The sequence below is a fragment of the Armigeres subalbatus genome, chromosome 2, assembly GCF_024139115.2.
Source record: "Armigeres subalbatus isolate Guangzhou_Male chromosome 2, GZ_Asu_2, whole genome shotgun sequence".
Lineage (NCBI taxonomy): Eukaryota > Metazoa > Arthropoda > Insecta > Diptera > Culicidae > Armigeres > Armigeres subalbatus.
Window position 1 is genome coordinate 454450831 of NC_085140.1, and position 26775 is coordinate 454477605.

The 26775-nt window shown below is 37.1% G+C and overlaps 1 protein-coding gene across 3 annotated transcripts in view; it reads right to left on the minus strand.

Annotated features, from left to right (window-relative positions):
• Positions 1–25528, minus strand: part of LOC134213803 (excitatory amino acid transporter) — a 35389-nt gene extending 9861 nt beyond the window's left edge. Inside the window, exons 1-5 of one of the 3 annotated variants that reach the window (XM_062693155.1) lie at positions 25380–25528; positions 25168–25314; positions 3050–3236; positions 1979–2318; positions 1025–1912 (exon numbers count right to left, since the gene is read on the minus strand). In XM_062693155.1, coding sequence (XP_062549139.1) covers positions 1025–1912; positions 1979–2318; positions 3050–3236; positions 25168–25173 — 1421 coding nt within the window. In that variant the 5' untranslated portion in view covers positions 25174–25314; positions 25380–25528. Of the gene's footprint in view, positions 1–1024; positions 1913–1978; positions 2319–3049; positions 3237–5383; positions 5533–25167 lie in introns of those variants that run through there. The other 2 variants (XM_062693154.1, XM_062693156.1) reach the window with 2 other exon arrangements.
• Positions 25529–26775: the final 1247 nt, after the last annotated feature.

Sequence of the window (26775 nt, forward strand, 5' to 3'; positions counted from 1 at the left end):
ACTCATCCTACCTGGTTGGCATTGTACAAAAATACATATGAGAGAGTTAGTTCTGAAAATGGATTTCGAGAGTTCGACTACGTGCCTAGTGCTGGGAATTAGGTTTCACCAGTACACTCTAAGATGCGGAGTACAACGGAGGTCCTTCGTAGCTTAATCTAGCGTACCTGTTTCGGGGTATCAAACCCCACCGAAGGGAGTGGTTACCCTCCAATACCTTTTCCGAACTAAATTTATCACATGTTGTGCATATGCATAAATGTTTCAGACATAGTAATTATTTTCCACTCCGGGTGGCCTTAGACCCGGAGCAATTTTATTATTTTAACTTATTACGCAATTAACTTTGAATGAACTGTAATGAATGAATGTAAAGGAAATTAAAAAATACCAAGTTGGAATTATTTTTCTAAATTTGCTGGAGGGGTCCACAAGTAGGTCTGGGTGAGCCAGGCAGGCAGTGTTTTTTCTTGTCTTTGTCTTATTGTTCAGTGTACCACGAAGCTAGCTCCCTGAGGAATTGAATTACACGAACCACAATTCGAGCACGACGCTACGCCACACCAGTCATGACGTCAAATACTCGGATGTGCAGCTGAAAAAACCTAAACCAAAATCCCTACCCCGTCCGTCCTAAATAAATTAATCTCTAACCTTGAGTCACCTCGAGTATTTTGGCCGTTGTTCTTTCCCAACTAACTGTTAATGATAAGATGATATGCATTGTAATGATATCATACTTGAGAATTGTGGCTCCGCAAAGTGTCACACACGACTGAGCCTACCAAATATATGAAATGGTTGAAAATATTTTTAAAAAAATTAATACTTTATGCACAGGTAGTTCTAAAAAATTTCCAACCCAAATATTGTCTAGATCAGATCGTAAATCAAACCCAACCACCTTCTGTATGGTCTTGCTCTACATATTCTCGCATACCTAAGGAAATCCACCGAATTAGGCGACGAATTGTTCGTACTTCGTGAATTGTTCGTAAAAAGTGAAAATAGAAAGTATACTTACACACACCAATCCACCGCGAATAACAGCGTCACATTATGCATTGGAGCATCAATCGCCGTCAGAACCACCAACAATAGCACCATTGCCGCGCTCGGGATGCTAGCAGAGCTCATCGAAGCTGCCGTCGAGGTCATAACAACCGTTAAAATCTGTCCGAAATTCAAATCCATGCTACTCATTTGAGCGATGAAAATAGATGCAACTGAAATGAACAACGCAGTACCATCCATGTTGATGTTGGCGCCAATCGGAAGTACAAAACGGGTGATCCGGGTATCAATTTTAACCTTATTCTCCATACATCTAAAAGTCAGCGGTAGAGCTGCGGCCGTCGAAGCGGTGGCGAATGCAGTTAACATGGGCTGAATTAACGCCACGTACAATTTAAAAGGATTTTTCCTCAGGAACATGAAATATATAAACTGCACTATAATCCACTGATACAGCAATACTCCGAACAATACGGTGAAGATAAACCATGCCAGCTGGGTCATCACTAAGCTTATATCACTCACAGCCAAAATCTTACCCGCGATAACGCTTCCGACCCCAATCGGAGTTAACCACATCACTCCGGTGACCATCTTCATAATGACGTCGAAAATCGCTCCAAAAAACTGAATCACTACGTATCCCTTGCTGCCAATTGTTCCGAGAAGTGTTCCAAATACCAAGCAAAAGAAAACTATTCCAAGTGTATTGGTTCCAGGTCTGTATTCAACAATTCGAATCAGTTCATCCTCGTCATCCCAAGCGAAAGCATTAGGAGCGGACGGCTTAGCATTCACCTCTGGTAACATCGTAACATTATTGCCACTAGACCGTGGAACATAGACTGTGTGAGCTTGCTGGATTGCCGCCTGGAAAATGTTATCAGGGAAGATATTCCTAAAACAATTCCACATTTGTTAAACAAACCGTATTTGTCCCAAAAATATTTGCAACCACCCTTACCGTCCCAAATCCAGAATGCTATCCATCAAGGAAACGGTTTTACCACTGGAAACTGAATACTCGACCATGGCTTCGTGCACCCGCGGATCACCCGGATGAATCAACAGGACCAACGTGGTGCCCAGAATAGCGTTCAGCAGCGACGTCAGTGCGAAGTAGACAAAAGTCCGCAGAGCAATCTTCCCATTGAGCTTGGCGTTCAGGCTGGAGGATCCGCTAATCAAACTGGCAATGACCAGTGGAAGGATCATCAATTTCAGCACACGCATGAATAATTCACCCGGGTAGGCAATCAGCATGATGGTGTCCTCGGAGAGTTCGAATGAGCGAAGTGTGATACCTGTAATTGCATACCATAATTAATTACAATCTGTGTAGTATGCGAAAGTACAATCATAATCGTTTTGTGATTTTAACAGTTGAGAATAATGGAAGAAACATCATAGAAAACCTGTGAAATAATTACTTGTGAAATGAGTTAAGCATGTGTGAAATTCTTAAGTCCTTCCCGTGACATTTTCATATAATTTCTCTAGGAAATCTCTCCAAAGAATTTCGAGTAGAAATAATAAAAAAGTTACCGTGGAATCCCGTGGAAAAAATAACCAATTTCCCGAATCACGGATTTTTATTAAATTTCCCTGAAATCTTAGCAGAAGAAATGTTCGGTAAATATATCAGTTAAACGATCGGAAATTACAGAAAATAAAATGATTAATTTGTTAAATATGTATTCAATTTTAAAAAATCGTTTAAATAAATAATAAAGATGCTGTGAAAATCCCAAAGGATTGCTTGTGAAAATTTCGAATAATTTTCAATGGAAATTGATTAGAGTTTCTGTGGAAATCCTGAGGAATTAAGGTTCCCCAAAACACACGCGACGCGATTCTATCGCTTTGCCACAGCGATTCTGTCGCCGTTGGTATGGAAGCGTAAATAGAACATCGCTTGCAGCTAGTTAGTTGTCGCCGTCGCGGCGATGAAATCGCTTAGGTCTGGGGGAGCCTTTACTCGTAAAAATGCCCATAGAAATAACAGTATTTACAAATCAATCAAAGAAATACTTACCCAATACAACGCCAAACAAAACTCCACTTAATGTCACTAGAATCAATTTGTTCTCGCAGATGAAGCGTATCCATGCTGGCTTTACCGATTTCACGATGGGAGTGTTTCGTTGACTCTCACCTCTTAAAAACTGCTGCTCACTTTGTGCCATCCCATTTGCTGAATATGTCTCCGAATAATAATTAAACTGTGCGAAAATAAACCAAGCGTTATATTTAGATTAGAACTGTGATTACGAATCGCCGCAATTCTTGAAACGGATTGTAGTCGTTAAGCACCCGTTAAGTGCGCTTTCTCCGCACTAACTAAATCTAAACAGCATCCAAAAGACACGCGAGACTGAGATTGCCACGCGCCTTGATCATCACCGGCTGCCACAATCCACAATTCAATGATGTCGACAATACGGAACGTGCCATTACTGTCGCGCGATCCGATAAATTAGCTCCGTATGGGTTTCATGTTTGCAAACAAAAATTAAATTAAATCTAAACGAGTGCAATGAGCAACCACAATTGCAATCAATCAGTGGGAACGATGATGGCGCGGCGGCGTCGCGTATATCTGATTGCCACTCCACAGCTTCGGGTTAACCGAAAGCATCAATTGCGATTGCGGAGTTTATTGCGAAGGACAATTTTCGATTAAGTGTCAGACAATACATATCAAGAGTAATTGTGCCTTATAATGTGAAGGTTGTAGGTGGTATTAGATTAAATCTGTCTTATCTGATCTTAATTTGTATTTCTTCTCTGATATCTTAATTTATAATTGTTTGTTTATTTTTTTATAATTCCAATAACACTCGACAACTATAAAATAATAGGTCCTTTGTGACCTTGCTTATAGATAGCTTAAAGACATTTCTGTTGCACAACGTTTTCAGTACCACACGGTTGTTGAAAGCATATGTGATTTGAACCCACGAATAAGTAAATATTGGTACACAGCTTTCCGAAGTGTATAATCAATATATCTTTCATCAATCATATTGAAGTAATTGCCTACAAAATTGAACTTGTTTACGTAAACATCAACTATACATATTGAATCCGCGTGCGTGCTTAAAAAAACAATAGTACTTCCACTTGTTATCGATTTTTCATGCTGCCTACCCATAATAAGCCGGTGCACATAGATTACAGTTTACACTTTGCACCGGGCTTTAAACCGCGGTTGCAATACATAATAAATCTATCTATAGATACTGCTTTCAAACGCGGAATGCCCATCATAGCACGGTTCCTGAATTGAAAAAAAAAAACTACGGCACGTTAATTGCGACTTTCAATCAATATCCCCGTCAACAACGTCACAATGCGATACCGGTCGGTGGGACATCATTAAGGATAATTTTGGAAGCTAGAACAGCTGGTGATGCCCTTCAAAGGTTGGGAATCAATGGAAATTTATCTTTCTAAAGGAGATTGCGCAATGTGTTGTTATATAATTTGTTATAACGACATTCTTGAGGGTTCATAAGACAGGGTGAAGAAATCGCAATTGTTTCTTATCATTGAATTGCAAAAAAAAATGCGATCTCGTGCTTATAGTTTATTCACTATTAAGCATCTTTAGTAATGTTACATTATTATTAAATATATTTATTAAAATGATTTTTCAAAACATTTTAGAGTTCATCGCTGAATAGTAATGTTACAGTTCTAGTTCTAATTTGTCTTTAAGTAGTCAAGTTGATAGCTGTAAATCAGATTATGGAAAATGCATCTTCATTATTTTTAAGGTGATGAATATTGTAAAAAAAAACTATGCTTGTTGCTGTTATAACGATAAATAAAATTTTTGGGTAAAGAAGTCTTTATGAGAAATGGTTAAACATAAAATGATGAAAAACGTAGAGGGATATGCGCTAGTTACCACATTTAGTACGATACAAACCTGAGTGTCAAATTCCAAAAGTTCTATTTTGACCTCTCTAATATGCTTTTTTAATTGAATTTTATAATGCAAGAAAAGGCAATATCATCGCCAGAACGATTAGTTTGATTTTGTACCATTTAAACCACTTAGACAAAACAGTGTCTTAGTTCGGAATGCCAAGACCAAGGAGCCGATGGTATCTCGTAACAGTTCCATACTCCACCTATACTAAAGCTATTTTTTGTATTGTCTTAATTGAAATCAAAGATCCTTTCTGTAGCATTTATATTATTTACAATCACTCTGCCTTCAAGATTTGGCTTTGTTTCAATATAGCATTCAGAAGGTATTATTTATCATACCACATCGCATTATCGTACAACACGTAAGAAAACACGTTCCAACACAAATTCCATGTACATTACTTCTAACTAAATTCGTATAAATACTTACAAATCAAGCACCAGCTGACTAATGCAGTCTATCGGTATTCGAAGCAGCTCAAATCCAGAAACCACAACATTGACTACCTGGTTTCTGGTTTGGTCAGTGAACCCTAACACCGACAATTTTCGTTAACTTTCCCCGTTAAAAAACCTTCCTGTATTAAATATAGATAAAGGGTAAATCCCTACTTGGACACATGGACCGATTCCCGGCACACTGTACATAAAACTAATGATTAATTATTTTAGAGCGTCTAAGGGGAAATGCTATAAGGTTAAAAGACTATTATTCTTCCATTTACTTCCACTATTCACTTTATATGTATCAACAAACAGATACGTATTTCGTTTCCTACTTGGAAATTTCTTCAGTGTCGATAACAGTCGATAACAAAACACTGAAGAAGTTTCCAAGTAGGAAACGAAATACGTATCTGTTTGTTGATACATAAAAAGTGAATAGTGGAAGTAAATGGAAGAATAATAGTCTTTTAACCTCATAAAACTAACGATATATACTATTAAGGATAATGATTGATAATTTTCTCTAGGTGACTCGGGGAAGCACTACACACCGTGTTGTTTTTCCTATCTTTTGTCTCTTTCTGGCATTTTCACCTCGTAACTTTGGAGCGGTGTATTTCGGCTTCTAGTTGTTTGATATAACTGTAAATCTATTAACATGTAGCTGGGGAGTAAGCACGCGCCGCTGATACTTTTTCAAAATCATTCATTCGTAGTAGAAAAAAAATTAAGCATTCAATGATGAAAATGATGACGATTTGATGATTGGTCGTGCTTCCCGTATCCCCTTAAAGTCTCCAAATTATCTCTCACAATACTGAATATTAGTCAACCATTTATTCTGATCTAATGTTGGTCCAATTAAAGAAAATAAAAATTTAGATTCAATACTTTCGCCATTTGTTTCAACATCACATCCTATTTGTTTTTATCACCAAAACAGATATAAAAATATTAAAAAGCATTTTTAATTGTACTCTCACACAGCAAAACAACACCACGGCACAATAGCTTTAAGCCACACCGTGCTGCCAAAATACCAGTTGTCTTTTCAAAACTGAAAATAATTCTTCATTTGTTAAAGGAAAAACATCCAATACCTTGACGCTCACATGTAATTTCAAATTCTCTCCATTTCAAAAAGTGAAGCTTAACCCTTTCCTTCCCATGGTAGCTGTAGAGCTCCATCAAATTTTGCACCTTCCAACATTTATCGAATTATTTCAACAACAAAAAGCAGTACTTGGTACAACTCTATGGTTTCATTAGACTGCAAATATAATCAATTTTGAGTAAAAATAGTGAAACTATTGAAAACAATCAAGTAACTATTGATTTACAATCAAAAACTTTTGTTTTCGTTTTCCACTAGTTTAAGCTATGTCAAATAACTTTTGTTCTAGAAATCTTTGAAAAGAGTCGTGGGAAAGAAAGGGTTAATGTTTTCAAGTATTGAGAAGGATTTTAATTGATTGAATGTATATTTAATGCAGCTGTACGCTTTTTATGCCGAGAATGGGGTAGGAAACCCTATATGATATGAAGTGAGACATTACACTACTAAAAATCTACAAATATTTATTGGCAAAAATACATAGATTTAACTTATGATGTATATCAGCGCACACATAACTATTCTCCACGCGAACTACTAATAAAATATATATCCAAATAAACTTTATGTGTGGTCTCGAATCAGCAATTATTTAATTTATGTGTGATTCTTTATCGATTATATTAGGGTGGAGCTATTGCAAAAATTTATAACGGCGACACATATATCTTATATATAGATACTAGCTTTATGTACCCGGCCTTGCTCGGAATTGCCAGTTTGGTTCGCAGTTTTTTTCACAATCGGAAAATGATAAAACCAATTGGTCAACAGGGTAATTGTGTTTACTTACTCGTGGGTTTGAATAGCCATATTCCGAGCAAACGTCTATTTCTAAAGAAGGAAAAACCTCAACCGATGCATTATTCCGGGCAAACGCATATTTTTAAAGAAGGGATCACACCCACCATTGCCTTATTCCGGGCAAATGCCTACATTTAAAGAAGCAGTCACATCCACTATTCAGAAGGAAACACATTATTCATTGCTTTTCACTGGGCAAACCATGATTCCGATGAAGGGTAACAATAACCATTATTGCTTTATACCCAAATGCATGCTTTCTATGAAAGATTTTACTGATGCTGTTCATAATTATCCCAAATGCCTTCATGTCGAATGACATGTTAATGGCCAGCTTCATTCAGGGAAATGTCATATTCTTGGATATGTGTATCGGGAAGTATCGTTTTCGGGAAATATAATTTTCATTCGTTTCATTCGTCGGGTCTGCTCATTTTCGGAGAATGTTATTATCGGGAAAATGTTATTGTCGAGGTCTTGGTATTTTGAGGAATTCGGGCAATTTGTTTTCGGAACATTGTACAATGTCAAAGAACCTCGGATGAACTAAATAAGACGGATTTTAAATTAAAACGTTTTCTAAACAATAGCAACCCCTAATAACCTCCCGCATTCCAAAAGTCCTCCCAGCCTGTCTATAATAGTTTCCTTTGTGTAGAGAATACGTGTTTACAAAATGAAAATAAAATGACCTACCCCTACACACTTAAATCTCAATAAAAATCAATGGTTTTTTTTACCGATTTTATCCTGTAAAACTTAATTTAAACCGAAAGCTCAGTAAACATATCAGAATTAACCGATCTTTGTAATGTGTAAATTACCGAATAACTCGGTATTTATCAAATTTTTCAATTCTGTCAAACAATTATACTGAGCACTCGGTAAAAATAATAAATTTTACTGAGCTTACGGTAGTTTATTAACCGACTTCTCAGTTTCCGAAAGACCTTCGTGACGCCTGATGTACCGCCATATTAGTCCTCTGAAAAATGAAATTAGTTTTCCTTGAGGAAGTGTGTTGCGCACGTTTCACGTTTTATTTGCAATGGAAATGGAAATAATCGAGTTGCTGTTAATTTCAAGGTAAGAAAAAACATAAAATTCCCAGCCAACGGAAAAATTATCGTAGTTTAAAAATTGCAGGAAATCGACAGCATCCGCTGAGAACGGCCCGTTTTTTCTTCAGAAAAAGGGCTGAGGAAGTCGTTTAAAAGTTTAAAAGCTCTGCGAATGTAACTCCCCATTATTCCCTCTTAGTATTGGAAATTAATAATGAAATATGTTACAATAGAAATTACTTCTGTTTTTCTTTTTTCCGCTAAAACAAAAAGGATGCGAAATTACATTCTGTTCGGTAATTTGTATTACAGAAGCCCGTATTTTTTTACAGATCAACCTGTATTTCTTTACCGAGTGCTCGGAAATATTTGACATTTCGTTATCGAGTATGCAGAACTGAGAACTCGGTAAATTGTTGAACTTTTTACTGAACTGACTACCGAGAGCTCAGCTGTTGGGAAATCGGTAATTCATTTACCGAGCCCGTTAAAAAAATTAAATGTGTATCAACTCAAATCGTTTCCTTAGGACAGACAATATTTGAAACAAATTTGGTTCAAATTGGTCATGGGGTTCAAGACTTACATTGAGTTGATCGATTGCTAAGCAATACCCCTCCTCCCATATCTTCCCTCTTTTCCAAAGAGTATTCCCGACCACACTATCGTCGCCTCCTTAACATGAAGAATATGTGTTCCAAATTTGGTTGAAATCGGCCAAGGGGTTCAGAAGTTATACTGAGTTGATCGAAAACTAAGCAATACCCCTCCCCGCACACCCTCCCCCTTTTACAAAGAGCATGCTTAACCCCCCATTGTCGTCTCCTTGAGATAAAGAATGTGTGTACCAAATTTGGTTGAAATCGGCCAAGGGGTTCAGAAGTTATACTGAGTTGATAGATAACTAAGCAATACCCCTCCCCGCACACCCTCCCCCTTTTTCCGAAGAGCATGCAATCGTCGTCTCCTTAAGTCAAAGAATGTGTGTTCCAAATTCGGTTGGAATCGGTCAAGGGGTTCAGAAGATACACTGAGTTGATCGATAACTTAGCAATACCCCTCCCCCCACACCCTCCCCCTTTTCCAAAGAGCATCCTCAACCACACTATCGTCGTCTTCTTAACATGAAGAATGTGTGTTCCAAATTTGGTTGAAATCGGCCAAGGGGTTTAAAAAGTACACTGAGTTGATCAATAACTAAGCAATACCCCACCCCCACACCCTCCCCCTTTTCTAAACAGCATGCTTTGCCCTCCCATTGTCGTCTCCTTAAGATAAAGAATGTGTGTTCCAAATTTGGTTGAAATCGGCCAAGGGGTTCAAAAGATACACTGAGTTGATCAATAACTAAGCAATACCCCTCCCCCCACACCCTCCCCCTTTTCCAAAGAGCATCCCTCACCCCCCTATCGTCGTCTCCTTAAGATAAAGAATGTGTGTTCCAAATTTGGTTGAAATCAGTCAATGGGTTCAGAAGTTATGCTGGAACATACATACAAACATACATACAAACATACATACAAACATACAAACATTGAGTTTTATATATATAGATAGATAGATAGATAGATTTTTGGCAGTGTAGGAATGATCAGTAATAAAGGAATTAGTACAATTTTCTTCTTCTCTCCTCGCTTCTCGCAAATTATGGCAGCTGCTATAGGACTGTTTCAGTGGACTCGTATACTGCCGCGATTCGCATAAGAGTCCCATGTCGATTTTTGACAATTTTGATTTTCTTTCAGAAATAAGCTTATAATGAACTCTTCTTTAAGAAAAACTGATAAAATAATAGGCTTTGTTCTATAAATTTGAAAATCAAAACCCACTTGTGTTGTCCCATCTTGCTATTTATTCGCATAACAGTTACATTCCACATTTGATACACTTTCGCGCAAAACATTAAGGACATAGTTGGAAGAGTACCACGATGGCAGTCAATATGGCACCGGACCTTCCACGGGTCAACCCCACACCTCCCGCACTCCTCTCCCACCAACATTCGAATGCATCGAACAGCATCGAACAGCATCGAACAAAAGTTTAATATTCAGATTACTAACCTGTTCACAGTATATTTATGTACTTCCCGTGATAATTAACATGTTTCTTCGAAAAGTCCTATGCATTTCGGCTCGAAATATAGCCTAAACTAGCAGTTTCGTGCCAATTTAACTGCAGTCCGCGGTTTGTTGGGTTTATCACTGCACTCCACTTCTTCTCAAAGGGCATTTAAAAAATCGTTTTTTTACACATTTCTCCGCACATAAGCAGCCCGAAATGTTGATGGAATGCAAATTAAACTTCACTTTTTGGATTAGGTTACTTGTTTGAGGCGAAAACTTAATATAAACTGCAATTTTTGCCCGAAGAAAACGATTAAAAACTGATCGCGGAGCGAATGTAAACACCGATACTGATAGCAGCAAACTAATAAACAGGGTGGTTCAAAACTGATTTTGCTCCGCCACGCTTAGTTGATTATGTTTCATATTTTGGGTGTCGTTCGCTGGTTTCGGTCGGTTTAAATAGGGGCTTACCGTGCACAGGTCATTTCAGGTTTGTATGGCAGTTGATATGGCGAGGTTGAATTATTCTGATTGTGGCACTCCGTGATTGGGCGCTGGCGAGGGGAAGACCTATGACTGGATGAAATTTAAGAGCTTTAACTCCTTAGACAATGCATATTGAATGGACGTTTGAATAGTTGGGAGTCGATTTTAATCGAGGTTGCAAATCTTTAGCATGATAATAAAGCCCCAAATACATATACAATATCGGCGGAACAGAAACGGAAACGGCAAATTTGACAGTTAGCCCATATGTTTTCCGTCAAATTTGCCGTTTCCGTTCCGCTGCCATTGTGTTTGTGTAATTCAACAAAATAGCCAGATTTTTTCTGTGATACATATCTATCGCACCAGGGGCAGATACTTCATACAAAAAATGTGACATGGAGGTGAGCGGAGTATAAAATGCTATTTCAACGGATCTTTCCTTAGGTGCGTTCAGTGAAGTCTCTGGAATGTCGCTTTCAGCTATGTGGGTTTTTTTTCACCAGCGTTTGGAGTAGAGGCACTGTAGCCAGTGTAATGGAAGGTTTAGTTTCCCATCATATTTTTCCTACAAACTTGAACCGGCTTGTTCTCAATCAGTTTTTGTACAAATCGGCTTTTGGAGGACACTCGGAGCTTGGGAGCTGGGTGGAGCTGGGTCGTTTTTTGAACCACCCTACTAATATTCTTATACTAATATTCTTCTAAGTCGAGTCAAGTACAAGACACTGAAGACGACCACACAGTTGTGGTCGAAATACGTATCTGCAAAGATAACGAAAATTAACTGGTGGAATTAAATGGACAGTACTTAATTCGTCTTAGACGGTTTAATACATTCCACTAAACGAGCTTAATATATTTTTCTAATATTCTTTGTTTTTTCATAAATACGACACCGATACTACTACAGTATATGACAGTTTGTATTGTACCAATACTTTCAAAGCTTTGTTTTGGTACTCAACCCACCTTCACCTTTATTGTAATACTGGTCCATTTAATAGTTCCATAGCAATATATACAGATGAAGATTATTATGCCAAATTTTCAGAAAGAACGCTGGTTTTATCGATTTATTAGATTTTTTTAAGTTTCTCCATGTAAAACGATTTGAAAAATTCAACGGCATATTTCTCAAGTTGAAGAAAACTGACATGGGACGCTTATGCGGATAGGGGCAGTATATTGCAAAGGCTTTTTACTCGGATTCAGAAGGTTGTTCGGCAGCATTATTACCTGCATTTTTGGAGACGATTCCGACTATTTCCCGCCTAACTTTTTAAAAGGACCTAAGTAACATTTTTTTCATGAATAATTTGAATATTGCAAACAACAGACCAATATGAAAGCTTTTGATTGCAGAACTCAAATTAATTCATGGAAAAAATGCTTACATCCTTTTGAAAAGTTTAGCGAGATTTCTTTTATTTATCAAAATTTTAATTTATTTAAAATCCAAATTAAATAGAAACTAATCAGATGTCTGTTCAAAAATGTTGTTAATCTTTATCTATATATAAAAATGAGTTTGAATTTTATTTGAGACAATATATTATCTGCTTTAAAAAGAAAACGTTACTTTCCGATTACAGTATCAAGAGCATACCCAGTAGAGTGATTCAAATTTTGACTTGTTTGTCCCCGGATGCTAAAACGATTGCATTTGCCATTTTAATAATCCTTCTAAATTTTTAACAACTTTGGATGTAATTTGATTGTGCAACCGTCATTTGAAGTTTGTATGGAAATTACTGCGAAAATCGACCCTTATGAGAAATACCGTTCCGTGAGGTAGCCCATGAACTATTTATATATAATCAACACATTGACAACATAGAATATTTCTTAAGCTGAAAGGCAGTTGTTGTTGAGTAGTGATTTGTCGTTTGGAAGCAAAGTTATGAAGAAAACAAAAATGCTCATTATTGATATTGATGTTATTCTTTTACGTGTTAAATTTAATTTCCCACGATACAGTATTCCCTTAATAACTTTTCTTGCAAGCATCAAATCGGTTAGCAACAAAGTCGACCTGTTCCGGCCGGCACAAAAATGACCATTATAATATTTTTGGTCCACATTAGCAATATCGGTATCAAACTTCAGCATTTCGCATGACAAGTTGGATTATGACATTCGGATATGATTTTGGGGATATTGGTCACCCTGGAGTCAGTTCCGAGGCCCTTTGGGGAAGCCTAAAAAGGCATCAAAATCGGCCATTTTCAAAATATCACAAACTATGGTAAAATGGATATAAAACTTCAGCATTTTGTAAGAGCATCAATATCGGCCGCGAGCATTTTAATCACCCGCGCAGCGCTTTCATTTTAGTTTCGTCACTCGTTTCCGTATACGGATATATCGGTCACTATTTTCGGCTCTCAATTTGGTTGCTGTATTCCGTACCGGTGACGTTTGACAGTTGACAGTTCATCAAATAGCAGCGCTCTTATCGCGCTACCAATTTTGGTCACCTGTCAGTCGCGCTACTGTTATAGCAGCGCGTTTAGTAGCGACCGGTAAAGTGTCAAGTAATGATACTGCGCTGCCAAACGGCTTAAACTCACCACCGGTAATCTTGCTCTAAGGCAAGTGAACTTTCTAATGAGAGCCTACCTACACTCAAAATAGTCCACACGTTCATGCTACGTGGAAAATCACGTAGATCGCAGGAAGGCCCTTGGGGATGCCTCCGGAGTCATCAAAATCCACCATTTTCAATATATCACCAACTATGGCAATATGGGAGTCAAACTTCAGCATTTTGTAAGACAAGTTGGATTATAACATCCAGATATGATTATGGGCATATTGGCCACCATGGGGTCAGTGAGAGGGTGAGACCCTTGAAGAAGCCTCCGGAGGCACCAAAATCGGTCATTTTCAAACAAGTTTTAGCAATATCGGTTTCAAATTGCAGTGTTTTGCAAGATAAGTTTGATTATGACATCCGTATATAATTCTGGGGTAATTGGCCACCCTGGGGTCAGTTCCGAGGCTCTTAGGGAAATCCCGGAGGCATCAAATTCGGCCACTTTCAAAATATCACAAACTACCCTAGTAACATCGATGGATTTATTGTGGTTTTATAGCACACTTAAAGAGTAATTTGATGTCTTCAAGAGTGTTATAAAACCAACAATTATACTTGGGTATGGCAATATGAGTATCAAACTTCAGCATTTTGCAAGACAAGTGTCACCCGGTCAAGATCGGATGTCATAATTCTTCGTGTTTTACAAAATGTTGAAGATTGATACCCATATTGCCACAGTTTTTGGTATTTAAAAAAAATAGGTGATTTTGATGCCTCCGGAGGCTTTCACATTGGCCAGTCGTCGTTCACATCTTCGTCTTCTTAAGAAAAAGAATGTGTGTTCCAAAATTGGTTGAAATCAGCCAAGGGGTACAGAAGTTACACAGAATTCTCCTTTTTTTAACAATACCCCTCCCTCCAGACCCCTCTCCCCTTTCCCGAATTACCCTCCCATATGATGGGCTTCTCATAGTGAATATGAGTACAAAATTTAGGTGAAATCGTTCCAGGGAGTTGAAAGTTACACAGAATTGTTCGTTTTCCAAACAAAACCCATACCACCACCCCTCCACCTTTTCCAAATGAACATTCCACCCCATTGTTAACTTCCCCTGATGATAGAGAATGTGTGTACCAAATTTGGTTCAAATCGGTCCAGGGGTTCAAAATTTAATCTGAATTGCCCGTTTTCTGAACAGTACCCCTCCCTTCAGACCCCTCCCTCTTCCCAAATTATCCTTCCATATGATCGTCTCTTCATAGTGAATATGTGTACAAAATTTGGATAAAATCGGTCCAGGGAGTTGAAAGTTACAGAGAATTGTTCGTTTTCTAAACAAAACCCCTACCTTTACCCCTCCTCTTTTTCCAAATGGACATCCCACCCCTTTGTTAGCCTCCCCAAATTTGGTTGAAATCGGCCAAGTGGTTCAGAAGTAGTTGGCGAACATACATACATAGATTGGTTTTTATATATTTAGATATTTATATATTTAGATATTTATATATATAAATATAAATAAATAATAAAGAATATAGATAAATAGATAAAAGATATAGATATAGATAGAATAGATAGATTAGCAATAATCTCTGCAATTTTTTATTTTTTTGTTTGAAGGCATCATTATGGTGCCTTTCTCGTGCATTATAAAAATAGTATTTTGGACTGAGTTCAGTGCGTGATCTCTCATGTTTCGGACAGCAGAACGATCGCGTGGTCGGACGAAATATTGTGTTCTGCATTGCGCGGCCGGTAATAAAAATAATCAGTTCAGTGCGTGATCTCTCTTGTTTCGAAGCGGGCTTGGTAGTCATATGGCTACTGCTTCTGCCTCATACGCAGGAGGTCGTGAATTCAATCCCAGGTCCGTTCCATTCTCCTACTTTGTATCTTCCTCTTTATTTCTCATGTTCTAGCAATCGCTAGAACTGGAAATGGACTTCCATACCGTTTCCATTACTATTCCTATACCTTCAACTTGAGTATTCTAACAGTAATCTGCTAGAATTGGAAATGAACTTATAGAGCTCGTTTCCTACATCCAATTAGAAATTCCATCAGTTACCTTCTCCTATCTATCACATTGGCAGCTCGTTAACCAAGACGGACCTCTGCCTCTCCAACCTAACCCAGAAATTCTCCAACAAATTCCGCATGAACTCGTGGCAAGTGCAGAGGTATATTCGGCTTGCAGTGGGCGAGTGATTGCATCATCATTTCCTCCCCCTTCCCTATATTGACTTGCATTCTGACGTGACAGGCTAACAAATGAGATCACCAGTACTTGTACATTGAAGATGTGTGCTAGTCCCAAGCAAACATCTGTTGGATCCCTGTGCAAGAACAGCTGATCTGGTCATAATGGAGTAGCAACTACGAGCAGTCAATCAAGCTCAAGCTCAAGCTCAAGCTCATTATAAAAATAGTATTTTGGACATTACTCGCGAGCCCATAGTCCGATCTGGTCAATTTTCAATAGGAAACAATGGGAGAGTATTTTGCGTCGAATGCAACTTGAGAGTAAATCGGTTAAGGATAAGTGCCTGAAAAATGAGTGGCACTTTTTTTTGGGTGGGTGTGCACAGACATACACACAGACATCACCTCAATTCGTCGAACTGAGTCGATTAGTATATAACACTATGGGTCTCCGGGCCTTCTATAAAAAGTTTGTTTTTGGAGCGATCATATAGCCTTTACCGTATACTTAGTATACGAGAAAGACAAAACAAAGAATTTTGTGAAGCGCTGCAACCTCGATATTCCTGTTTCGTTAGCCAACAATAGGATGGAAGGGCCAAAATCAAGATGAGGAGAGATGATTGATTTATACAAGAGTATTTTGCTGCCAATAGTCAAATCGACAGATTTCATACTTCTTGGCTATTTTCTTGATAACATTGTAAATATGTGTGTTAAATTTTAGTTTGTCATTAATAATCACGTCAAGATATTTAATCTCGCGCTCGTTGTCTGTGTGTGTGTGTGTGTATGTCATCCTCTACCCTTCACCCAACCGGGGGCGTTGAACAAGTAGCACTACGAATAATTTGATCAGATCTCATGCTCCGTAATGGTGCCCTTTTTGTTATGAATACTAGTACTTTAAAAAAGGATTTTCGGGGATGGGGATGTACTAGCTATCCACAACAGGTGCAGCAAAACTTCACAAGGACGCCCTTATTCGTACTGACTACTCAAGGAATAGAAGGTCAAGAAGAGCCACCGTTGCTAACTAAAGCTTGAACCGGATACCTGGGACTCCCACAATATCCGCGGCAATAGCAGCAAACGATGCCCTGTACGTATTTAGTATTCAATAATATAAGCATAAAAGTAAGTGCTGGAACGAGCTCACCGGGTTCATATGTGATTTTGATGCTCATCCTCCATTCAGATCCGCATTATAGATGCCTGGTCATCGCAATTGCCTCGTAATAGTCTCCGAATGAAAGATGTTGATCTTGTTCTCCTTGCTGGTATCAATCCACCGGAATATTACGCACATGACCACATTCCTGGAAGCCAATCTTCGTACAGCAGTCGACTATGGTTTATTCCGTTACTTCCGAATATGATGTCATCGTCGGAGTCTCTCAACGTAAAACGATTGCAATTTAAATCAGCTGTAATTTCTTCTACCAAAACTATGACACTACTAACAAATTGGGAACCGGTTCCATACACCATGCACAGTTTACGCCACAAGCCATTTTTTTCAGTCAGAGATGTCCAAATGCGATGATATTTTCACATGTTACTAACGGTCCTCCTTTCCATATTTTTGAAATCTGAAGAACGATTTCCATTTTCTTTTTATGGGATTTGAACACTATTTCGTTTGAAAAAAAATGCAACTGGAAAATTACACAAAAGAGACGTCAAAAAAACCCTACCGATCGCTTTGGTTACTACGACCAGACTCTCATTTAATCTCGCGCTCGTTGTCTCATCATAAATTTTAACAGAGACATCCTCATTAACTTGGTGTATTTTGTTTTATTATTATTCAATTTCAATGAATTATTGGCAGTGGCTGATTTTCTACCCACCGCTTCCACATCCAGGCACTTTCGTATATGCGCAAATAGCCAGCATGAGTTAACCGCCAGAAATTTATATGGCGAAAGACATCTAACGCGGGTTTTCTCAAAATTAGGAACTTTTCATAAAAAAAAACTATTTGGTACCGGTTATGAAGGATGGTGTCCGCTACTACGCCTACCAAATATTTTTTCGATTAGGGTGCTTAATTTTGAGAAATCGAACCTTAGATGCCTTTCACCATACTTATTTCAGAAAGTTAACTCCTAGTGTGCCACTGTAAGCACGCTCAAAGCAGGCGATTCATTACTTGCATTTCAACTATCTACTTAGAGAGTGTAAATCCTCGTTCAAGCGTGTAACGGGTTCTGCTAAAGTTTTGCCTGAAATAAATATCACGATGTAATCAGCAAAAAGATTTATATTTTAAAATCTCCGTCGCATATCATTTAGGTACATAATAAATAAAATAGGCCCTAATACACTTCCCTGTGGGTGGCACTCCGAGCATGTTCTCCATGAGACTAGAAGCAGAATCATTAAAAGTAGTCCTTTGAGATCTGTCAGACAAATAGCTTTCAACCATTTGTATGCAGAACCAGTAATTCCAAAGCGCTTCACAGTTTTCAACAACAAGGGCCGAGAAATTGTCTCAAAAGCGCGTTTTAGATCTAAGAACACAGCAACAACCGTATATTTACGCTCTACTTTTTCTTTCCATTTGGCTAATACCAAGTTCAGTGCGGTTTCACAAGAATGACCTTCTCGATATCCCGATTGTTCCGGTATCAGCAAGTTATTACCATTCAAATACTCAAGCAGCTGGCCTTTCACAACAAGTTCTAAAATTTTCTGTACTGTACCGCTCATAAAAAAATCTACTCTTCCGCTCATTTTTGATCGCAAAGAAAAATACGCGTCAGATAGTCGCCTAATAAAAACATGCCTCCAGAAAAAAGCTACTTCGATATTTTTTTAAATTTTCCGCCACGTGGTGTATTCCGGCGATAAATGCTTGGATAGCACGTGCTATTTGTACTGCGGAGAAATTTTTCACATCTATGAGAGCCTTGGAAAATGATCACGAAAGTTGTCATTTTGTTACAAGGCACAATAATGTGTGCAACATATTGATGGGACGAAACTCTTCGGCTTTGATCGTCCCAGCAACCTTTTAAATCGTAATCCAAGTCGGAATCACTATAGCAACTCCTTCCAAACTTGTGGCACGTGCCCCGTTTGTAAAGATTCGTTTATCAGGTTCAGGTCCAGCAGGTTGTGTCCGTTAAAAACAGTCTTGTATTACCTTGACATTAGCGTTTTGTAAATCGTTTGTCAATCATCCCCACAAACTCAATCATTTCCAGTTTACCACAGATAAACATGATAGTAAAGCCTATTTTACTGTTGTGGGATTTGCTGCAGTAAACTGAGCTTTCTGAACGATTCACAGGCTTTTTACAAAATGAGCAAAAATGCGAGTGTTACAAATATGCGATCATGGGCAGTAATGTTATTGGGTGAAATCCTTCAAATCTACAATTATAATTGATCGACTGTTTAATTTCGTCAAGTTTATCAACTAACTCAATGGATTGGTTAATCAGTGAAACACTGTCGACAAAATATCGATTGAATCTATCTGCAACAACTTGATCTGACTGTTCTAAAAATGTGCCATCGAAGGTTATGGATCGCGGTTTACTAATATTAGGTTTTAACAAGCATTTCAATATTTTCCATAACTCCCAAGTAGCACATGTTGTCACAATTGAATTACGGTGATCGATATGCGACCATTTCATGTATGAATTTTAAAGAACTGCAACTGTTTATGTAACAGTTGTGTAACCAAAAAAGCGTAAAAAATTAGGCTCCTATGTAACAAAAACACTGTTACATAATAAGTTACCTTGTAATCTATCCGCAACATTTCCAGGTTACAACTAGACTACGTTGTTACTTTAAACTGACTGAAATTGTCAATAAGGTAGTTGTCATGAAATCTAGAAACGTAAATAATAATAAGAAAAAAATAAATGTGATTATAATGTTACTTGAGCAAAATGTCAAACATTTAAAGGACCAAACTCATGAATCAAAAATAACAACAGGTGAAATGTAGATTTTCACCATATTTTGGAAGAAGTAAGTGTGCGGAATAAAATTTACGGTGAAATCTATAGTTTTAGTTGGGTAAAAATCACGCGCCCTCGATAGAACCAACTATTTAATATTTATTTTGTAATTAATTTAATGAAATTTTCATTTTAAATTGGGTTTCAAATGAATATATAACAAGATAATTTTATTTTAACATAAATTTTATTTGAACATTGATTAAAACGACAAAATATGGAATCGTTGGACAAAATAAAATATTTTCCGATCAATATATTTTTGAGATCATATGTTTTATTTAATGGCTTCGTACATTATCTTTCAAAAGATTTTGAATACCTTTTTTGTTGGTCTATATTATTTAATTTTTAAATATACTAATTATATATTAACGCATTTGAATAAATCAACACAAATTACACATGGTGCTTCCCGCGCCACAAAGTAACCTGCAAGTAAATTGCCAGCTGCAGTTATAAGAATAAAATCGTTCGGGTAAATCAAATAGCAGATTTTTTTTGGCAAGTGGTGTGGGACACCAGGTTAATTGGTGAAAGGCATATTTCAAACAAGAACATTCGGATTCTTTAGCTTCATCCCATGATAAATGCTTTTAATAATGCCACAAATGTGACAATCCGAAGATGGCGAACTCGATTTTCGGTCAGGTCTAGGATGTTTGCGGATAGGAAACATTCTTGACTCCCTGGGCGTAATGTATCCATTGTACTTGTCATACAAGATATATACTCATGCAATGGCGGGCATAGAAAAGCTTTCAATAAATAACTGAGCATATCAATAGAATACTATGTTGAAAAGCAAACTTCCAGTTGGGATGTAGAGCCATTAGAGAAGAAGATGATCTGTTCATTGTCCGACAAGTTTATATGCAAAAATCACAAGAAGATTGAGAAAATAGTAAAACAATAAAATAAAGATATGTACGGGAGTTTTGCATGGGCAGTTCACAACGCGCATTCTTGCCTACTATGCAGAATAATGTCAGCCAGATCAACTAACAGATTGAAATAGAAATGAAAGTGATTTCAAAATTTGTTTGAAAAATAACTGCATTTGTGATAGAGAGATAATTCATTTGGATTAATAGAAGAAAAACAAGTCTGAAATTTTTAATCCCAAATATGTTGAATGCTGCACGACTTTGCTCGTAATGACCATTTTGAATGTTCGATTGATTTTCTGATTGTATGTAGATACCAGCATTACACTAGAGATTTTATTTCCACAGTCACAGTCATCTTAATTATTGAGAACAGATTAAATGTATATTTAATGCGATGATACTTTGGAGCGATATTCCACCCAGAAGCAGGCGCAGAAGTGCTAGAAGTATAAATTGGTCGCAGGTCCTCATTTCTATTTTTCAATTTAAAAAAAAAGTATAGTGTCAGTACGAATTCTTTTCGAATAACTTGTAGTGGGCATATTTAGTTTCCAATATGATTTTTGATTTGTACACAATCATTTGGTAGGCAGTGTTGATGAAATAATCGGCTATACCAATTCGTTACATTCTGGTTTCACGTAATCTTGATTCTCGTTAATCTTTCAGACCTATAACATTTTATGAATTAATTTGAATACTGCAATCAATAGCTTTCATGTTGTTCTGTTGATTGCGCTATTCAAATTAATTCATGAAAAAAATGTTACTTAGGTCCTTTTGAAAAGTTAAGCGAGAATTATTTCTTATGTATCATCAATAGGTTACATTGTCACTAGTGTGCCTTGAGGGTTGATAACTTAGTAACCAGAAAGTTTGTTGTTATATTGCATTTAGTTTTTGTGTAACACACTTTCATAGCTGAAAACGTTTCAGGGTAACTTCTCATTTGACAGTAGTGAAAATGTAGTTACGAGCAGTGTTGTAAAATGTCATTTGCATTCGTTTGTATAATTTTTCCAGAACTTTTTTCTGAAGGTAGCCATCATTCCTGAGGTATGACGAACTTATAGCGCTTAACTGTACCTACAACTTTGTCTAATAAGACATTGCTGTAAATATGTAATCTGAGGCGTGGGAGGCAAAATGTCATTCAAATGACATTATGTCAAATGACACGTGACATTTTGGAGAGTTTTCACTATCCAGCCTCATATGTTATATTTAGGGCAATGTACCCTTGGACAAAAATATAGCCCTACTCAAGCGTTATGAGTACATCTAAAATTTTGAAATAAATTTGGCTTCTGAAGAAAGTTATGAACAAATTAGTCATTTGACATTTTACAAGCCTGGTTACGTATGACAAAATAAGCCTACGAAGTGAATTTATATTCATACAACGCATAAGTGAATTTGTGAGCTTGAGGAAATAATGAACGTTTGTAAAAAATAGTGTTAAAATATTACTTACTTACAGTACCCAAGTGGGGAATTGTAGTACCCAGTACCAGATTATGTTGGTCATACTTTCACATCAAGGTAAAGGAAAATATCAAGATGAGCTATCTATAACTTCCAAATTGTCCCCACTTCCGATAATTTGTGCACATAGTTGCAAATGTGTGTTTTTTTATATTCCAATTCGTTATTGATAATTTGCAATATAAAAACAAGCCAGTTGTATTGAGTATTTACGAATTAGCAGCTTAAATTTCTTCATAAAATTGTTTTTTACTTTTTTTGTTTGATTTTGATCATTCGGTAACTACCCAACCAATAGTCTTTGTGTAACAAATTAATGACTGTATTGTGACATTAAATCCAGTGACAGTTTCAGATAATGGTTGCAACTGAGTTACTTTGTAACCCGTAAGTAATTTTCTATACTTTTAGATACGTAATGACTAAACGGCAACTTAGATTCATTGTGTTGGTTCCAAGCATCTTTTATGTAACATTTATGTAACATTGCATTTATTTTCTAATTTTCGAATGGTTACAAGTGCTGAGCTCTTTGCTGTTGTTTTGATGCTGATCAATTTTCATTTGAATATATTCACATCTTGTTTTTTTTTTAACTTTTGCGAATATTTACCCTAATGTTTTTTCTACACAGTTGGTATTCTTCAATTTCCCGGTTTACCTGATTTATCACAGCACAGCTTTTTTAATACCACCTGAATTTACTTTGATTTTTTGTGATTTTTTTCATAGGGTTAACTCATAGTTTAATTAAGGCTAAAGGTCTTAATCGACTAAAAACCACCCGTGTAAAAAAAACTGGGTGTATTATGCGCGATCTGGTACCTTTTCCAATTCTGTACAATTTGTCCTTTTACGTTTCATAAAAATCAAATAATTCAATAAAAATCAATTTCAATCATAAAAGATCCAGATGGTACCAGATGTTATAATGAGGTAGATAAAATACTAATGAACGTCTTTGTGGCAGTATACATTAAACTGGAGCGTTTTGCCCAGGTACTTGTTAAAACCCATGTTTTCCATGGCTTTTCAAAAAAGCTTCGAATTTACGAATTTACTTGAATTTACGGCTTTTTGGAGTACCAAACAACACAAAGTTTTCATGAATTGCATAGAAAAGTAAAAAGTTATTTAAGTATTGCCTTAGGGGGGGAATATTATAACGTCTTACCTATTGGTCATTAACTTTGAGTGAACTGAAACAAAAGTATGCAAAATGGCTTTTTAGACTTGTCTTAGACTGGCCCAGATTAGTATGGGGAGAAAAATGTTGTATTTCATCGGAGTTAATCAGCGGGTGTCATTTTAGTTGTATTGAGTATGTTGACAGTTCCCAGGATTGACAGAACACAGATCGTAGATTGCTGATGATTAAATGAACTTTATATAGTTTTATTGATTTATTAGGAGCTGATTTGTGTATTTTTGGATTTCTTGATCGAATTGCATCAGCCGAAACCTATATAAAAGTTCATTTAATCATCATACAATGTTCTGTGAAATTGTTCTGTAGCATACCAACTGCCGTTTTTGCAATTTTGAGGTCAATCGAGCAATCAGAACCAATTTCCAGATCGAATGACTGACGAAGGTGTGTTGTCCTATACATTTTGGCTGAAATCCCCATACAAACTTCAAATCAAATGCGCCAGCTTATGCAACAAGCGATTGAGCTGAAATTTTCAGAGATTGATTTTCTCACCCAAAGACACAATCCTCGGGGGTGCCCCGTGGAATTAGACAACTTTTTGTTTCCTGGGCCAGTCTAGTGTACCTATTTCAGTTGGCGCAAAATCCCTTCGTAGAACCCTAACCCCCAAATTCTCATGAGCTCGTGGCAAGTGCAAAGGTGCTTTCGGCTTTCAGTATACGAGTGACAGCATCATCATTTCCTCCCCATCTTCGATAGACCGTAAGGACGTGGCCGGCACCGTCACGATTGCTCTGGTCAATCACGGAATAGCAACTGCGAAATGTCCGGCCATCATGCTCATGCTCAATTGCAATAAAGCCTGACACCCGCTGGTTGAAATTAGCATTCAACGGAAGTGTCAATACGTGGCAACCAATTATTTACACAACATCATAACTGCATTTTTCAGTTTTGTTTTGTTACGCAACTGTTCGGGGCTACTTTTGGAACGCGATTGAAATTAGATTTTTTTTATGCGCTCTTGCGATATAGGAATAGGACTGTCGAGCAGATGAAGTCCTAACATCTAACAAAACATCTTCGTTCAGTGCCAAAAAACACACAGCTGCTATTATTATTCGTGATTTACAAGCAATCGAAAAGTTACTACTTTTTATTACACTTCGACTTGATTAAAATTCGGAATAAAACCCTAGACCGGTATATTAATCAAGGAATGTGTATTATGCACATCGTATTCAGGATGAGGGAAGAAGATGAAATATGTATATATGAATATGAAGGAAAAATCCACATCCAGTTATGGTGACAGACAGCTGTGGTAGGTTTGGTTCAATGGTGATGAGAGTTTCATCATTCGGCCATAAGACTATGTGATATAGTAAATAATAATGACTATGGAAAAACTTAGAGCTTTAATGTTGTGGAAAACACTCTGCTAAAACCGTCCTCACCACTAATAGTTTTTCACGACAGAAAAATACCCAATGAGAAGAAAAAATAAGTTGTTATAGCAGTACATTATTTGAAACTTTTACTCTTGGCCTTGAGGAATAATTGCATATAGAGGAGTAATGCATCTTACTTTGTACTCTACGACAGTCAGCTTACGTCGAAACAGAAAAATACAGCACCATGTTTTTTATTCTTTTTTCTAGCGTTCATACTCATTGCTGAAAAATAAAATTGAAATAAAAAGCCAATCCATTTGCTTTGCATTCCTTTCAGCAAGCAACAGTTATCCTATAATTATCTCATTATACTGTCGGAGATTCTATAGTTATATGCAAAAATGGATCCTTTCCCTTATTATATTTTCTTTAAACTATTGCATTCCCCCAAGAATAAAGTCAACTTTTCTTTTATGTCGAGATCTACAAAAAACCATGCAACTCCATAAGACAAAACAGGAAAACTACAATCCGTTCCAAAGAGAAATCTATCAACTTGGCATTTGTCGGGCAATATAATCACCTTCATTTCCTTCTCCAGATGCAATCCAGCTTCCGGAATGGAGTAGACCGAAGTGGATGAGGGTTTCCGTTTATTATTTACACACTACTGCTCACGACGTAATCAATATTGTGATGTGATCCTGAATGATATGCAATGCTCCTGAAGCTATAAATCAAACCAAAGACCAATTGAAATAACGCTGCTACTAATCCACTTAGGAGGAACTGCACTTGAACGAGAATCACTGGTTTCCATTGACGCGCCGGGCTACGACGTCCCTTGCTACCACCCGCACAGGATACGGCAACCTGACCAGAATCGGGCCGCCACCAAAAGATGCGACCGTACCGTACGAACCGCGAACGGGAAATGAGAAATGAGGAAAACCCTTTCGCCTGGTGCACCACCCAATGAAATGTAGTGGAAAAAGTGAGAGAATATTGCTTGGCAAAAGGATTATGAGAATGTCAAGCTATTATAGGCGTGAAAGATACTACTACTAGCATCGGATGCACTTCAGTTACGTGCACTGCTGTATTTCCTCTACAAGGAGATATAGCAATGCTGAATACGCTGAAGCCGGTGACGACATCGTCGCTACATAAATATCAAGCGACATTGAATTATTCATATAGGTATCTAAATAAGTCTATATCATACGCAAAGATTTCAGCTGTTTGGCCATTACGTTACTTGTTGCTCTCAAAATTAAATTGTTGTGAAATATGAAAATAGGAAAACAATTAATACGAAACACAGCGCATGGTATATAGTAAAAAATTTCAATGTATCGTTGTAAAAGAGTGTTACTTAAAAATATGATAATAATTCGACAATGAATCTTAATCGAGAATAATTTATTCCTAATTCGATATTCATCAAATCTATTCCGATAACGCTGACTTCTGATCAGCGGCAGCAAAGCAAACACCACTATTGAATATGTTGGTGGTACATTAACCCAGTGCCCAAAAACTCTTATCACTATGCCTTCGTTAAAATTCCTTAAAAATTGCTATCATTGATTGACTATTAAAAAATATCAGATTTTGAATTTGACTCTTACCCGTTGACCCACCAATCGAGAGCCTTGAGAAGAGGTCGTGTCCGCAAACATGAAATGATAAAATCTAATTCTGTATAATCTATCAGGTTCAATGAGCAGGTGAAATGTTCCAGGTTCATCAAAACATTCCAGAGTTTAGATAAAAGTATCTACCTGATCTATCATGGCTGGTGTGACCTGGTGTGAAGAATTAATTTTCTGAGAATACCTGTCATTATATTTATAAACTGCCAAATTATCCGTTGATCGAACTCCACCCGAGAACAGCAAACATTTTCTCAAAAACCTCGTGCTCAGTATTAACCGCCTAATTTTAAAGGACTAAGACGAACTATTTCGATGTATCAATCGTATTATTTTTAATTTTATTCAAAAAAATGACGAAAATATTTTTGAAAAAACTGCCACTATGTTACAAGAAAAAAGCCAGCGAAAGCTTCGAAGGATTCAAAACTTTGGCAGTCTTGCTTTACTGGAACTCCAGAAAAAAATTGAACTTGCCAATTTTCCAGCAAACGAATCTAAATTTATTGAATCTCCAGTGAAATGAAATTTGCCGA